Source organism: Eucalyptus grandis, chromosome 8 (genome assembly GCF_016545825.1).
Source record: "Eucalyptus grandis isolate ANBG69807.140 chromosome 8, ASM1654582v1, whole genome shotgun sequence".
Classification (NCBI taxonomy): domain Eukaryota; kingdom Viridiplantae; phylum Streptophyta; class Magnoliopsida; order Myrtales; family Myrtaceae; genus Eucalyptus; species Eucalyptus grandis.
Window position 1 is genome coordinate 65016785 of NC_052619.1, and position 15747 is coordinate 65032531.

A 15747-nucleotide genomic window follows, 5' to 3' on the forward strand; every position below is an offset into this window, starting at 1 on the left:
TGAAAGAAAATCTCAAATGTCAAGCTCTTCGACTTGCAAATCTCTTTTGACCCTCAAAAGAAAACATGCAAGTCTCTTGCATTTTCTTTATTCGAGATACGACATTAAAAGTAATACAAGTGAAATGGCCACTCTTTCAAATTATAGTAAACACACATGATACTCTTATTTCAACTTCACTATAGAAGTACATACATCTATAATGAATTTATTTGTCAGTTTTTGCGGTATATCTAGGTAATTTTCTTTAGCGAAATGATGATGTTGACCAATGCAATCTTTTCCATGGACAAGCGGTCGCCAAGTTTAGCCCTAAACCTCTTGAAAACCTCATTGATGATCTCTTCACTAAAGTGATAAACGAGCAAGGGCTCGGCTATAGCTCTTAGGCACCCGACCATTTTGTCTGCCGCTTCCTCTGAGACAACATTAGGGTCAAAATCGGTCTCAAATACATCCCGGTTCACTTCGAACACCTCCAAGCAATCGATTGAGAATGGCCCTTGCTTTTCGACCTCCCGGCGTACTTCTTTTGGTGAGGGTGGGTAATAAGGGACATTGAAGGAGTCCAGTTTCTCTTCTTCTATGAGTCCCTACATCAACGGCAGACTCAATATGTTAGATCTTTCTACCGAAAATAAGAAACAATTGCAATAAGTTGTCAGTATAATATCCTAATAAAAGTCATAGTTACTCTGACAAAGAAAAAGGTCGTAGCTACTTGTTTATGTAATTGGCTGTGCAACTATTGTGTATTGCTGATATTTGTTGTTTCCTAGTATGTAAATGTGCATTCCATTTTTACACCATGCCTAATAGGAAACGAGTTTGCACTTAATTAAAATACCTAATAATTTTTTCTCTCGTACTCCGATTTTGTCGAATACATTCATAAGGAAGAGAACTTGGAATATGTAGGATATTGAAATTGCACTATTGCTTTCTTTCAAAGAATTTATGCGAAAACTATTGCTAGAGCTCATCTAACAGGTGCTTTAGGTATAGTAAAATGAGGAATAATCATTAACCGTAACCATTACTCTCATTGTTTTTTGTTGTCTAATTGATGGTTAAGATTGGTCCCGGAGTGCGAAAACAAAATATTCCTAGAGGGCTAACAAAACTCACCAGGGTCAACGGAAGTATGATAAAATTTTTACTACAGGCAATAAGAAAAACCAACTCAATACTGAAGTGTCCGCGACTATTCAAGTACTCCTTTGATCTTTTTAATTTGCTTACTTCGGTGACCATCTCATTGAGATCAATAGCTAAGAGCTCCCAAAATTGGCGATACTCTTCACTTGAAGGATCGTCGCTTCTTCGACCCAGGAGGGTCAAAACCATACGCCCTCCCATTACCAACTCTTGCCCACGACACTCCAAGAAAGTTGAGAAGTCCCTTTGGAATTGCTCATAATATGCCCTAAGCACACTCGGAGGGCTTGATCTTGACATGGATATGTTGCCTTTGTTTTCCTCTAGCCCTCTTGGAACCTGTGAGAGAGAGAGAGAGAGAGAGAGAGAGAGAGAGAGAGAGAGAGAGAGAGAGAGAGAGAGAGAGAGAGAGAGAGAGTATGAATGAGTTTGTTAGCAAATGAAACTATGGGCCAAAAAAATTACCTGGGACAGCCAATGGAGGCTGGAGGAAGAATGAATGAAGTGCAGACTCTCCTGAGCAAACAATCTCCCACAGAACGAACCGGGAACGCCATTGAAGAAGCATGCCAACGCCGCTGACGCTCCATACTTGCTCTTCATTTCCTCACTTAGCTTCTCTTGGAATCTCGGCAAGAAGCTGCTGAAGAGGGTGTTGAAGTCATTCCCTGGGAGATCATTCAAGAACACTTGGAACTCCGGTAGCTTGTGCTTCTTCGCATTGCAGAGATCGATCATGATGCTTATGATCTCAGACACGGCGAAAAGAGTGTTGGGGCCACAGGAACAGCCCAAGTCTGCGATGGTGAGGCTTGCCGGCATGGTAGCAGCGATAGTGGAGAAGAAAGCTGTGATGGCTGCCTCTGTTATAGGCTTTGTCATCGATATCACCTTTCTCTATGAAAAGAAAAAGAGAGCATTGACTCAATATAAAGAGAAAAGGTTCATATCTTAATTTTTTCATCTACAGAGAAATAAATCTCAATTGTCACGTATACCCTATACTGTTCGAACATATCTTCTCGATTAAAATAAATGGGTAGTTAATATGGAACGATTGAAGATTGCACACTCCATGCATTCGGGAAAATTACCAAAAATATCCTAAATTTATTGAATTTGTGCCGGTTTAGTTAAAAACCTTTTAATTTAACTAATTTAGTCCCAAAACTTTAGATGGTTTGCCAATTTAGTCATTTCAACCCATTTTGGTCGGAAAATCACTGAGGTAGACATCGATAGTGTCATGTAAAAACGGTCCGCATTTACGTGGACAATTTTTATAATTTTTTTATATAAATTCTAAACTTTTTTTTTATAGTTTTTACTTTTATTTTTTTCTTTTATATGAAGTCGGGCAACCGGCCATCCCTCATTGACCCTAGGTAAGGGTTGATGACCTTCACCGGCCACTAGGCATGGGTTAGGGTTGTGGTCCCACCTAGACCTAGCGTGAGCCGTGAAGCTCTCATCGGCCTTGAACAGGGTTGTGGCACTAGTCGGGCTTAGAAAAGAAAAAGAAAAAAAGAGAAGAAAAAATCAAAATAAAAATCAATTTTTTTAAAATTATAAAAGCTATCCACGTAAGGGTTGACTGTACCACATAGGACGGTTGGTGTTCATGTCTCAATCAAAATTGGTTAGAAGGATTAAATTGACAAATCATCAAAAGATTTAGGACTAAATTGGTCAAATTGAAATTTGATGATTGAATTGATCAAATGTAATAGGTTTTGAATATTTTTGGTAGTTTTTTCTCGTGCATTCTCTACATCAATCCAAATCAAACATCATTTGTCTGATGTTGCGATGGTTTTACAAGATCTAATTCTTCTATATACTCTCAAGTGTACATTCTTCAAGAGATACTTTGTTAATTAAAAAATTTGTCTACAAATTAGGGATATCATTTAAATTTTCGATCAATAAGTGATATGGTCTAATAGGGCATGGTAAAATGGTGTCTTTCTCATATAGAATTTCAAATCTTGGTAAGCAAAAAGAACCTAGTTTGTTATAAAATGAACAATCATATTTATTGCATTATCACAAAAGGGTGTATAATAATTAATCTTTTTTTCTTGTCAGTCCTTCTCTAGTTCTTAACTCATCTTGGACTTTGTCTTGCCTCTTTACAAGGCGTGGGAGTTGAAATTTACATTTGAAACTAATTGTTCTTACCTCAACCCTCTGAGAAGATGGGGATTCGAACTCCCCACCTCCCTAAAGGTAACCACTAGAGCAAACCACAATAGTCTAATCAATCTTTAAGAACAAGGAAAAGTAGTGTCATTCTCCTGAAAAATAAATTCTTGAAAGTATTTTTCGGTGTCATCCCATTTTCATTAAGACAAATATGTACCCACAATAGAACAATGAGAGGTTTACCTGAAGTAATGAGTTGTTAGCATAACTTGTTTCTCCCATTCCTCCTTTCACGGGGAATTGTTGCGTAAGCATAACTTGTTTCTCCCATTCCTCCTTTCATGGGGAATTGTTGTGTAAATTCCATCTCTCTCTCTCTCTCTCTCTCTCTCTCTCTCTCTCTCTCTCTCTCTCTCTCTCTCTCTCTCTCTCTCTCTCTCTCTCTCTCTCTCTCTCTCTCTCTCTCTCTCTCTCTCAGAGTCTATTTGGCTTGCATCTGAATGGGCTTGAGGCTCTTCTATTTATTTATAGAGAGTTATGGAGAAAATATCCAAATTGTAACCATCTCAGCAAAATATTAGTCCATCTATCTTGCGACACATATCATACCTAGGCCCACAAGTTAGAAACATTTAAAACTCTCGTGGGCCCATTCTCTCTCTACTCGCTTTCACTCCTCTGTTTTCAGACTTCTCCCTCTCTCCTTTGTTCTTTCTCTCATCTTCATCATTGCTTTCTTTCTTTTTTTGTTTTTTGTTTTTGCCTTCTAAGGCCATGGATGCCACTTGATTGCAATGACTAGCCATGGACGAATCACTCATGAGCATGCTAATGCTCATTTGTGGCCGTCGTCGCTTTCGTCAAATCCGATGAGGGCAATCCTTGCCTTGGTCACAAGGGTTGAGCCCTCACTGAATTTGACGAAAGCAACCCTTGCTAACCATAGGCGAAGGCCACGACACCCTTGTTAGCCCTCATCTGTGGCTAGTCGTTGGCTACAGGCCAAAGAGAAACAAAGAAAGAAAGAAAAAGAAAAACAAAGGACAAAGAAATGGTAAAGAAACTGTGAAGAGAGAGAGAGAAACAAAGGGGAGAGAGGGGGGATTCAGGTTTCTTGAAAAGTGGGCCCGTGAGTGACACATAATGGACTTGTGCATTGTTGAGGTGGCTACTTCAGCTGCACTCGATATTTTCTCAACATGCATGGGCATGAGTTTGCACGAACATGTCCACTTTGTGGGATCTCTCTCTATCATCTGGACATGAATTTTGATTACTTTCCAATAAAGGATAGACAAAGACAAAATACATGCGATACTTGTGTAGGGTTGTGCTTCTCCACAGACAATGCAAGTCTAGATACATGCCATATTGCCATGTGCGAGGTTGAACTTAAAAGATGTTTCTATTTTTCAAGAGTTTTATAAATGAGTGCTCTTAAAACTAGGTTAATTTTTTTTTTAAATTACAAAAAAAATTGTTGAGGCACTATCAAAGTTCAAAACGTGCATCCCATGAGAAAACTAAAGGGTTTTAATAAATAAGAGAAGGATTGTGCATCTATGATTGGTCTACACAAAAAAAGTTACTATTAAAATATCTCTTGAATTTGAGCCATTTTCGGAACCAATCCTATTAGATAAATGTTCAAGTTTCAGCACAAGATATGGACGGGTTACTTCTCTTAATTAAGAGAAAGCCATTACAAGACAAAGAATGGGCTCAAGGGAGCACAGTGAAAAGGAAAAAAAAAAAAAAAGGAAAAAAAAAAAGGAGAACCTTAGGTCTACTCTCTATATGGAGAAGGGATGATTAGTTTCCAATTTGGTCCAATCCCACCTAGGAATTAGGAATTGGACTTGGGATTGGATCGGACTGGGAGAATTGGTTCCTAATTTTTAGGATAGGGGACCGGATCGAGCGTCCTATGGAATCAATCACCTGGCAATTCTGCCTCCAAATTTCAACATTTTGAAGGTAAATCTTTCCCTCGAAAATTACACATAATCAATGAGGTAAATCCTTCCCCCAACAAATTACTAAACTTGTCGCTATTTTTGATAAATTAAAACGAAAAAAATATAGCCGGTCAAGTTCCCCCAACATCGAGAATTGGAACAAAAAAATCACTTATTTCATTTTTATGGCATTGGGAATTGTACCAACACTCTCATGAACCGCTCAGAACCGGTTGGTCTGGGTGGTTCCTAGATCGGTTGGTCCTAAATGGTCACCCATAATATATAGCCGTACAATGATAGTCTCGTGGCCAGTTTGGGTGGTTTCTAGTTTGATTGGTTTGATATGCTCACCCCTAATATATAGTCGCACAATGATAGTCTTGTGGGTTCTTATAGAAGAGGACAAGGAGCTGCCTATGGGTTTCTTTCGTGCATGAGAGTGTGAGGGTTCCTTAAGAGTTGCGCTGTACAATGGCTCTCCTTCCTTTGGATGTTGCACAAAAAGAAAATCCTTAAGCCGAAGAGGAATGCTTCGTGTGGAGGCATGATGAGAAAGTTCCAAACACATGGATTTTATGCCGTGAGTTTTAAGTTATCAAAATGGATTGTTTATTTGCAAACACTTGGGATTTGGCTTTAATTTAGGTATAAGAAATACTCGAGCGTATGAATGATTCTACTTTGAATTTTCTGATTATTAGTAAATTATTTACTAGCAACTCTCTCCATAGATGTAGATATTAATATTGGATTGAATCGTGTAAATTTTGGCATCCCTTATTATTCGTCGTTTGTTTTGTCTAGTAACTTTTGCGTTGACATAAACTGCAAGATCTTGATTGATTCCCCGCGTATATATTACAATAGTTACCACCAAAGTGATTGGCCTAATGGGGAGAGGGTTATCTGTCTTCTAAGAGATCCTAAGTTTGATTAGGTGATGAACAAATCTCAAAATAACTTGTAGTACGTTGTCAAGCTGTCGCATGATTTGTGTGGAGAGACTTCTAGCTATTAGTATCTTGGTGGGACTATAGTAACAAGCTCACTTACCTCAAATATCTATATCACAGGTGATGTAAAGTAGTTATGGCTTAAACCAAATTTTCTATAATGAAAGAGGGACGATTATGGTAATACCCAAAGGGGTCACTAGCATTAGTCACATGTTCCCATTCTTTTTATAATCAAATAAAAGTAAATAAAGTTATAATCACCTTACTAGGATGAATGAAAATAACTAAGGATGCATTTGGTAATTATTTTATTTGCGAAAATAATATATACTTAAAAACAATTTTTTCTAATTCTATTTTCCGGACAAGTTTTTTGAGCATTCGAATGTGTTTAGTAATTATACAAAATTTCTATTCTCAGAATAGAAAAAGAGAAGGAATGCATTTGGTATAACCTTTAAATTTTTGGTTAATGACCAACTAGAGATGGAAGAAGAAGAAGAAAAAAAAAGAAGAAAAAAAAGAAAGAAAAGAAAATGTCTTGGTTTTAGAAATCGTTTTGGAAACAAAAATGTAACTTTTTCTATTTCTTATTTATGTTTCAAATATATTACCTAACCATCTATCTGTTTTTAAAAATAGAAAAATTAGTTGATGTCACTAAATGGATTTATATTCTTGTTTGTTTTTGAGAAAGAAAGAGTAGAAATAGTCAATAATCAGCCGATCACTAATTATGGCCTAAATGTGAGCCTTGATTGGCTTGTTTTTACACTTTCACTGACAAATTACGCATGATAAATATTCTTTTTTCTTTGTTAACACTAAATTTCACCTTAATTGCTTTAACCTAGGGCCTATGAGTTCATGAGTATCCTGCGCTTATTTTAAGAATCAAATAATGACATGAGCTAAATCTTTCATAAGTTGTTCAATTATTTGAAAATCTTTGCTAATATAAATATATGGAATGCATCTAACTCTAGATGGAAATCAATATTGTTACCTTGCCAAGTGCAAAGTAAGACATGTTGTATGTATATCTTAAGATGAATATGAAAGGAAATAATCTTTTAAGGCATATCGAAAAATAAGGGCCTACGTGTCAAATTGTCGATTCTGATTTTTTGTTCCCAAATCAGTTTGAGAGTAGAATCGCGTTTGGTAAAATTTTTGTTTCAGGAACAAATTTGTTCCCTGAACAGATTGGGAAGAGAATTGAGAATAAAAAAAAAAAAATATGATTCTCCGTCCGAGAATCAAAACAGTAAAAGTCTTCTTCTTTCCTTTCGACATCCCGCGATTGTCGTCCACCATCGCCGCCGTTCGCCGCCGTCCGCTGTCGGTCGCCGGTCCGGCAAGCTCGCCGAAGGCAAGCCCAGCCACTAGCGAGGCCAGCTTGGCCACCGGTAGGGCTTGGGCGAGCCTCGCCGGTGGGCGAGGCCCACCTGGCCACCGGCGAGGCTCGCCCTAGCCTTGCCTCGGCCACCAGCGAGGCTCGGCCTCACCAGATCCGGCGAGGCCAAGCCTCGCCACTGCCGGTGAGGCTTGGCCGACGAGGGCTGACCTTGCCGAGGGCCGGCGACGCCGGTGAGCGTCGCCGGCCCTTGTCTGGCCGCCGCCGATCCGGGACCGGCCAAATGAAGAAGAAGAAGAATAGGAGAAAAGGGAAAAAAGAAAAGAAAAAAAGAAAAGAAAAAGGAAAAAAAGGAAAACAAGTTAAAAAAAAAAGAATTTAAAAAGTATTTAAAAATTAAAAGAAATTAATTTGGAACAGAATCAATTAACACGGTATCAAACGCAATTCTATTCCGAAATAAAAATTTTTGGACAGTTATCAAATTTTTGTGTGTGTATATAAATAAGTTATGGTCAGTGAGCAAGTACTAATTCTAATTCACTGTAATCGTTTAATTAATCGTATGAGTGGAACTTGGATAAATTTTGAAACCAATCTTGAAACCTGTAAGGTGGTAGGTTTCGGGTTTCACGATATGTAGAGTAAATTTTGTCAAAAAAAATGAGGAACTCGGAACTCATTCCAATGAATATGTTTCAAGTTTTAAGTGATATTTGTATGGAACTAGGAATTGCTTATCCTTACCCAGCTGGAAGAGCTAAAGAGGGAGGTTGGCTGGGGGTGTTTCGCTGGAGAGAAGAAAGGAGTGAAAGAGGAGAGAAGAAGAACGTGGGAAAGGGGAGAACTCATTTGGAGACCCAAACTTTTTCTCTCTCTTGCTTGCGCAGAAATGTCAACGCTGCCTTCAGCTAATCCCGCGGCTTCGTCATCCTCTCCGCCGGTGAGCAATGCCGATGGTGTCTGGACGCGTTGAATTCTGTGCGGCAAGCTCTACTTCGATGTTCCTCCCTCCAAGCGAAGCTTGCAAAGGAGCGCAGATGGGCCACCAATCTGGGAGGAGGGGTCCCATCATTATTCTGCGGGTCAAAGGAAATATATCCATTCGATTATGAGGCCAGGAGATGCATTAATCAGAGAGTCAAAGTGATGTCTGGGAGCTCTACAGCTGCATACTTAAAAGAAATTAGATGAAGCGTTTGAGATGGCTGGACGTTTGCTGAAGGAGTGAAAGAGAGAAGAAGATAGGCTGGAGAGGGAGCCAAGAGTAAGAGAGAGAGAGAGAGCTCGCCCTTACCCCGAGGATCTTGGCTCGGAGGCACTAAGGCGGCCGACTGTAGCCTGATTCGTCTAGGGCTCGCCCTCTAGCCATAGTCTCCGGGCCGGGTAGGTGAGAGTGCTAGTATGAACAAAATAAAGGAGTTAGGGAAGAGAATAAGAACACAAGATTTATAGTGGTTCGGCTTAATCCAAGCCTACGTCCACTCTCCCCCACGATAACAGCCTTCTTGGCTGGATTCCACTATGCAATCAACAAGAGATTACAACTCCGAGTGCAAACACTTAGTAGTAGATCACACTATCTCACTAAGTCACTCTCTTGGTATTTCTCTCACGATTACAAACGTTTAAGCTCTCAAGAGACAAGTATATGATCTAAAGTCGCTTAGACTTTGGAATTATAAATTCTACGCTCCGTCTCTTACTTGCTCATCGGTCCATGATCTTCTTAAATACTCCTCCACTTCCAAACTACCGTTGGACAGCATCCCGGAGAATCGTCTTCCAATATACCCATTGGACAGCTCTGTATCTTAGAAGATTTGGTAGCCGTTGAGTGACAAAGGTAGAATCCCAAATTGATTCCGATCGCCCATACAAACGAAATCTTGGTTTCCATAAGTAAAGCTTCTTCGTATAGAAAGATCTTGTCTTCAATCAAATCAATCTTGATGTGGAATCCAAAACCAGATCACTAGCCGTTGTATGATTGGGCTTGAGTTACGATTCATCGAATCTGGATGTAAAGTCTGAGTCTTGAGACTTTACGATATGAGTCTTGAGACTTTACAATTTGGATCTTGAGACTTTACAATATGAGTCTTGAGTCGATGTCTTCTCGACTTTGACACAGTCTTCGAGACTTTGACACAGTCTTTCGGTCGTCTTCGGACTTTGCCAATATCCTTTACATGTTCTAACATCTGCATGGTCTATTACTCAACCATCAAACATGTTAGTAGCCTTTGATTTATTTTGTCATCTTCAAAACATCATAAGGGATTTCCCTAACAATCTCCCCTTTTTGATGATGACAAAACAATCTCTGAATATGCAGATTTAAAAATTTAAATCAAAGGATATCGAAGATAGCAAATAGATTGAGCATAATAATATATAGAAAATAATCTCAGCTCAATATTATGCCATAGATAATATAATATTAACCAATCAGCACATATGCATATTCACATCTTCTCCCCTTTTTGTCATAATCAAAAAGCGATAATGATGGATTCACGTAGAGAATGATAACAAATATCTTGCATGAATCACAATTTCGAAAAATCAGCTTTTATCGAATATTAAAGATATGCAATATAGCTCACTTCAATTATATTAGTAAATATCCAATAAAAATCACGGATGCATCATAAAATTTACGTACCATTTTTGTCATGATAATATCAACATGAGATTTGTTAATGACAAAAGGTAATAAGAGATGCACTAACCGGATTTTGTAGAATAAATTCTGACACAATTACCTTTTCTTCCATCCATAATAAGATCACGATCAATCAAAAAAGATTTTTCCATAATTGATCAAAGCTCCCCCTCAATTTGTTGCCTTTTGAGATGATCACGATTCTTTTCCTTTTCTTTTGGATTCGATTTCTCCCCCTTGATTTCCTCATTAGATTCTGAGTCTTGTTCTGAATCAGACTCTGATTCTGAGTCTCTGTCTGAGTTAGACTCAGATTCTGAATGTGCCGTCAAGCATATATTTCTTTGCACATCATCTTCTTCTTTTTTGTTCTTTTCTGGCCATTCTGCTTGTATTTTCTTCCATCGAAATATGGTGGCCTTGTGTTGCTTTGTCCTTCCATAAGACCTGGTGCCAACATACTAGCCATAAAGAATCTTTAGCTCAAAAGTAAAAACACTTTTATAAACCGAGCACTTGGCTCTGATACCAATTGAGAGTGCTAGTATGAACAAAATAAAGGAGTTAGGGAAGAGAATAAGAACACAAGATTTATAGTGGTTCGGCTTAATCCAAGCCTACGTCCACTCTCCCACGATAACAGCCTTCTTGGCTGGATTCCACTATGCAATCAACAAGAGATTACAACTCCGAGTGCAAACACTTAGTAGTAGATCACACTATCTCACTAAGTCACTCTCTTGGTATTTCTCTCACGATTACAAACGTTTAAGCTCTCAAGAGACAAGTATATGATCTAAAGTCGCTTAGACTTTGGAATTATAAATTCTACGCTCCGTCTCTTACTTGCTCATCGGTCCATGATCTTCTTAAATACTCCTCCACTTCCAAACTACCGTTGGACAGCATCCCGGAGAATCGTCTTCCAATATACCCATTGGACAGCTCTGTATCTTAGAAGATTTGGTAGCCGTTGAGTGACAAAGGTAGAATCCCAAATTGATTCCGATCGCCCATACAAACGAAATCTTGGTTTCCATAAGTAAAGCTTCTTCGTATAGAAAGATCTTGTCTTCAATCAAATCAATCTTGATGTGGAATCCAAACCAGATCACTAGCCGTTGTATGATTGGGCTTGAGTTACGATTCATCGAATCTGGATGTAAAGTCTGAGTCTTGAGACTTTACGATATGAGTCTTGAGACTTTACAATCTGGATCTTGAGACTTTACAATATGAGTCTTGAGTCGACGGTCTTCGACTTTGACACATCTTCAGACTTTGACACAGCTCTTCCGGTCGTCTTCAGACTTTGCCAATATCCTTTACATGTTCTAACATCTGCATGGTCTATTACTCAACCATCAAACATGTTAGTAGCCTTTGATTTATTTTGTCATCTTCAAAACATCATAAGGGATTTCCCTAACAGTAGGGACCCCCATGGTGGAGGCTAATTCCATGAACCTCTTTGCCCTGCTTGATCTTTCCTGTTTTGAGCGAGGTGAGAGTCGACTCCATTTCTGTTGTTCTTGACCTGAATGAGTTGGTTTTGTTGAATCCGAATGTCGCTTGTTGAGTACTTTTGAGTTTGGGTGTGCGGTCGAGCTTGGAACAGGTCAATATTTGCTCCCAACTCGTTGCTCCCCATGTGACCGTTAATATGCCCGAACCAAATTAGCGTACAGTTCATTCCGTTACTGGGTTCACCGTTTTCGGAGTCTTATGTTCCAATGCCATGTGGGAGCTATACAGGCAACGCGGGCTAAAATAAAGAACAGTGGACACTGGCCTTTCTTGATTCAATATTCGTTTGAGTACGACTGAAAGCATGCTATTTACATCCGAACCCATGGGAGCCCACCGAGATTCAGCATCATGCCTCAATAAAATGATGGCACAAAAAACGCTAGCAACGAGCCACTTGCTCTGCAATCATCAGCAAAGATTTTCTTGGAAGTTAACACACGGGCGATAGGTATACAACTGCCTATGGCATTCTGAGCTTTTCTGAGTAGATGAGCCAATCATGCTATAAGAAGCTGTTCTTTTACGAAAAAGAAAATAGCCGTCCAACGCATTGCAAAGCATGTGGAGAGCTTTGCTCTTCTACACTGTATTTTCATTTCCAACTTTAATCGGGCTTTGATTGATGAGAGCTTTGCCTGACAATTCAACTCCAATAAGGCAGTACAATCACCAGAAAATTTCAAGCAAACAGAGACACGAAACAGGGAAGCACAAGATTAACCACCTAACTAGTGCAATTAGCTTGGCTTAAAAGAAGAACCCAGAAACTGTAACGATCAAAAGCCTCGTTCCTATATACCTAACACACAGGACACGCTATCGCAAACTGTAATTTTTGCAAGAAAAGGCAACGAAATCAGCATACTTTCGAAACAAGAACGACCAAACGGAGAAGGGCACCAACCAGACGATTAAGAGTGGATTCCAAACTGCCAGCCGCGAAACCAGCTGACCCATCAATAAAACCTTCCTGTTCAAGAATCCTAATATCTTCGCTGCTGCCGCTGCCGCTCCCAAAAGAAGCAGCTCACGGTCTCGGCCATGTGCCCCCGACTCAAGACTCCACCTTTCCCACGAGCGAGGACGCTCGCGCCAGACCCACCATGGCCGATCGATCTCAAGCGGCGGAAATCGAACGCCAAAGTGGGATTCCGCCTCAAAGGTTTGATCTTTGACGAAGAAGACCACTTGGGTAAAGCGCTGAAACTCGGTTGGTGGACAGTAGTCACGGAGCAGGGCATATTGGGTTAACGTGGGAGCAGAGAAACGGGGGAACATACGAGTGAGTTGAGACCAAAATTATTCATCTTTCTTTTTGGAGGTTATGTTGCGTGCTTTTTGCAGTAATCTTCCCTGAAGATAATGTAAGACCTTGCATAGGCTCTCCTGTCTAATCATCTTCTCCCCATGTACCTTCTTTCAATGATGTTGGAGAATCTAGGAAGAGGGAGACAAAGTGTTGTAATCTATAGATGACGATGAAGATTTCACACAAGCTGAAGTTGTTCAATTGGAATATTGCATCCGGATATGAATCGAAAGTCGAAATATTTAAATCTTTGTTTTCAGTCATGAAAAGCTGAACTTGATCGTAACTGTTTTTACTCTTTTAGATTACAAGTTGGACCCAAAGTGAGATGAGCCACGGGGTGAGCATTTTACTTTCACCTCCTTGCGTCTAGAAAGAGATACATGCATTAAGGGTATTGGAATTAGAGCAAACATTCATACACCAAGCCTTTTTTCATGTCTGCTTCCCAGCCTGGTTCTCCGATTCTTGATTCTCGGTTCTCGGCCCAGCTTGGTTCCCACCTAGAAACCGGGAATCGAGAATTGAACTCTAGAGTACAAGTTCTAAAAAAAAATGGAATCGGAAATAAGATTTCCATTGGAACTTGAAACTGGATCTGTTCCCATGTCTTACCTTCTAAACATAAATTCAAAATAATTGTCCATTATTTAAAATATCACTCGTATTTTCTCACTATAAAAGAATTTATTTTAATAAAAAAGGATAAAATCTTTACACGCGAGCAAATACGTGCAAGTATGCACACAACTAGGGCTGTTCACATGAGCAAAATAATTATATATCATCATCACACCACAAAAGTAGATTAACACAAAGAAGCAAGAAAAACTCTAATCACTGCCAAATAAGTAGAGACAATTTAGAGATGGAGTTTACTAACGAAACTGATCAATTTGTAGATTTTGATTTCACAAACAACACACTAAAATTTCAGCTAATTCCGATGAAGTTTCACCATGAAAGTTAGACTGCCTCTTCTCCTCTTCGATGTTATGCTCTCTGCCTCTTCTCTGCTTCAGCCAACGCTCCTCCCTCTCCCCCTGCCTGCCTGCCTCCCTCCCTCAATCAATATCGTTTCACCCAGCCCATCAAGCAGTTATATTGCCATCTTTACTGCTCTTTTTTTGGGTCCCTTGGAGCTTGTACCTCTGTTGAGATGCCCTTTGTCGCTGGGCTTTTAGGAATTTTGGGACCGTTACAAACTTTCCCCTTTGAGTTTGCCTTTGGCAATTAGGAGTTTATGTCAAGTTGATATCACCCACGCCTCTTCGATTGATGCCCCTTGCAATCCAACTCTTGTTGCTTACTTTGAACGAGATTTTTGTTTCAGCCAAAGAAAGAAATGCTATTTAAATATAAATCATGTGCAATAATGGTTATATGAATTCAAATAAATGTGAGGAAACTACCATCGCACAATAGTTATTGTCACAGTTATTTGGCCATGACTAAACTGAATCACGATGTGACCCTGTATGTGGCATGGATAGTCCAGAAGCCATCCTAAAATGTTTCTATATGTTGGAATGAAAAGGCATGTTGGAGACCATGACAACACATGTAAAGAGAAGGTTGCAAATTTGGGGGTAATGGAAGCTCAAAGGGAAAAATATGCAAAGTGTTTTCATGTTCTAACTCAACAAAGATTGTAAATTATACTCGCTTTAGGTGACTAAGTTCTTTTTTTGTTTGTTTTATGACGTTTTTGTACTCATTTATGACAAAAAGGAATCTCTTTACTTAAATTTTATATGTACGTCACGATATCTTGCCGAAATTATATATAACAAACTACGTATATTCAGGACAATTTATAATAAGGAAATTGGTTTTTTGAGAGACTCTTAAAGACCTCGACTGGTTACTCATGTGTGCTTTGGTTACGAATGAACTTCAATAGCAAGAGTGTAGTTTCTTATTAAAAAAATTGATGTCTATGTTTCCATTGTTTTCATATATAAAGTAAAAGAGCAGGAAGAAGAGACTAGATTTGACCGTTCCTTGAGAGACTTTGGATATACGTAAGTTCCACCTCTGCGTTACGAAATGTTAGATTCTGGATGCGATTGTTGAATAGCCCTCTGCATGGTGTTTTGTATTGTCATAGCAACTTCCTTCTTTTAATTTATTCATACCTCCAATTTCTTAGAATGTAGATGGCTTCATTATTTTGGCATGTTTAGATTTCTCACTTGTGTAACAGATATTCTTTTAAGTCCTTTTCCTTTCAATTGATTTTGTGAATGCGAATTGTAATTTCAAATCACAATGATTAACAATGTATGTCCCTTTAAATTAGTTTTCTTTTTTAAACTAATTTGATGGTATAACCACTCTATATTATATTGGACTAAAACCTTTCCTATGTTTCGTTGACGTTATTGTGAAGCTCTTCCAGTTGAGTTTCTAATTTCGGTTTTGAGGAATTCGTGTTTATTCATTCAGACATCTCTGGATGAATATTTTACTTCATTTAGCTTTTCTGTCTTATTTTCCTGACATAAATAAATCAAGAAAACACCAAATTCGCTCAATTGGACCGACGCATTATAGGGAATATACGAAAGAAAAATCCTTGAAAGAAAATCCCAAATGTCAAGCCCTTCGACTTGCAAGTCTCTTTTGACCCCCCAAAAAAGCAAACGCGCAAGTCTCTTGCA

At 38.9% G+C, this 15747-nt stretch overlaps 1 protein-coding gene across 1 annotated transcript; it reads right to left on the reverse strand.

The window, feature by feature from the left end:
• Positions 1-233: 233 nt before the first annotated feature.
• LOC120287440 (salicylate carboxymethyltransferase-like) lies at positions 234-3618 on the reverse strand. The gene is made up of 4 exons (XM_039300243.1): positions 3547-3618; positions 1624-2055; positions 1243-1497; positions 234-593 (listed from the first exon to the last, which is right to left on the reverse strand). Exons 1-4 carry the CDS (start codon positions 3616-3618, stop codon positions 234-236), a joined length of 1119 nt encoding a protein of 372 aa, XP_039156177.1.
• Between the last annotated feature and the right edge of the window lie 12129 nt (positions 3619-15747).

Bases quoted from the DNA above. Each gene is read 5' to 3' on its own strand.
- LOC120287440 (XM_039300243.1), bottom strand. From the start codon at position 3,618: ATGCTTACGCAACAATTCCCCGTGAAAGGAGGAATGGGAGAAACAAGT. The intron at 1,498-1,623 runs GTAATTTTTTTG...TCTCTCTCACAG, and splicing joins GCCTCCATTGGCTGTCCCAG to GTTCCAAGAGGGCTAGAGGA. The intron at 594-1,242 runs GTAAGCAAATTA...CCGTTGATGTAG, and splicing joins TCAATGAGATGGTCACCGAA to GGACTCATAGAAGAAGAGAA.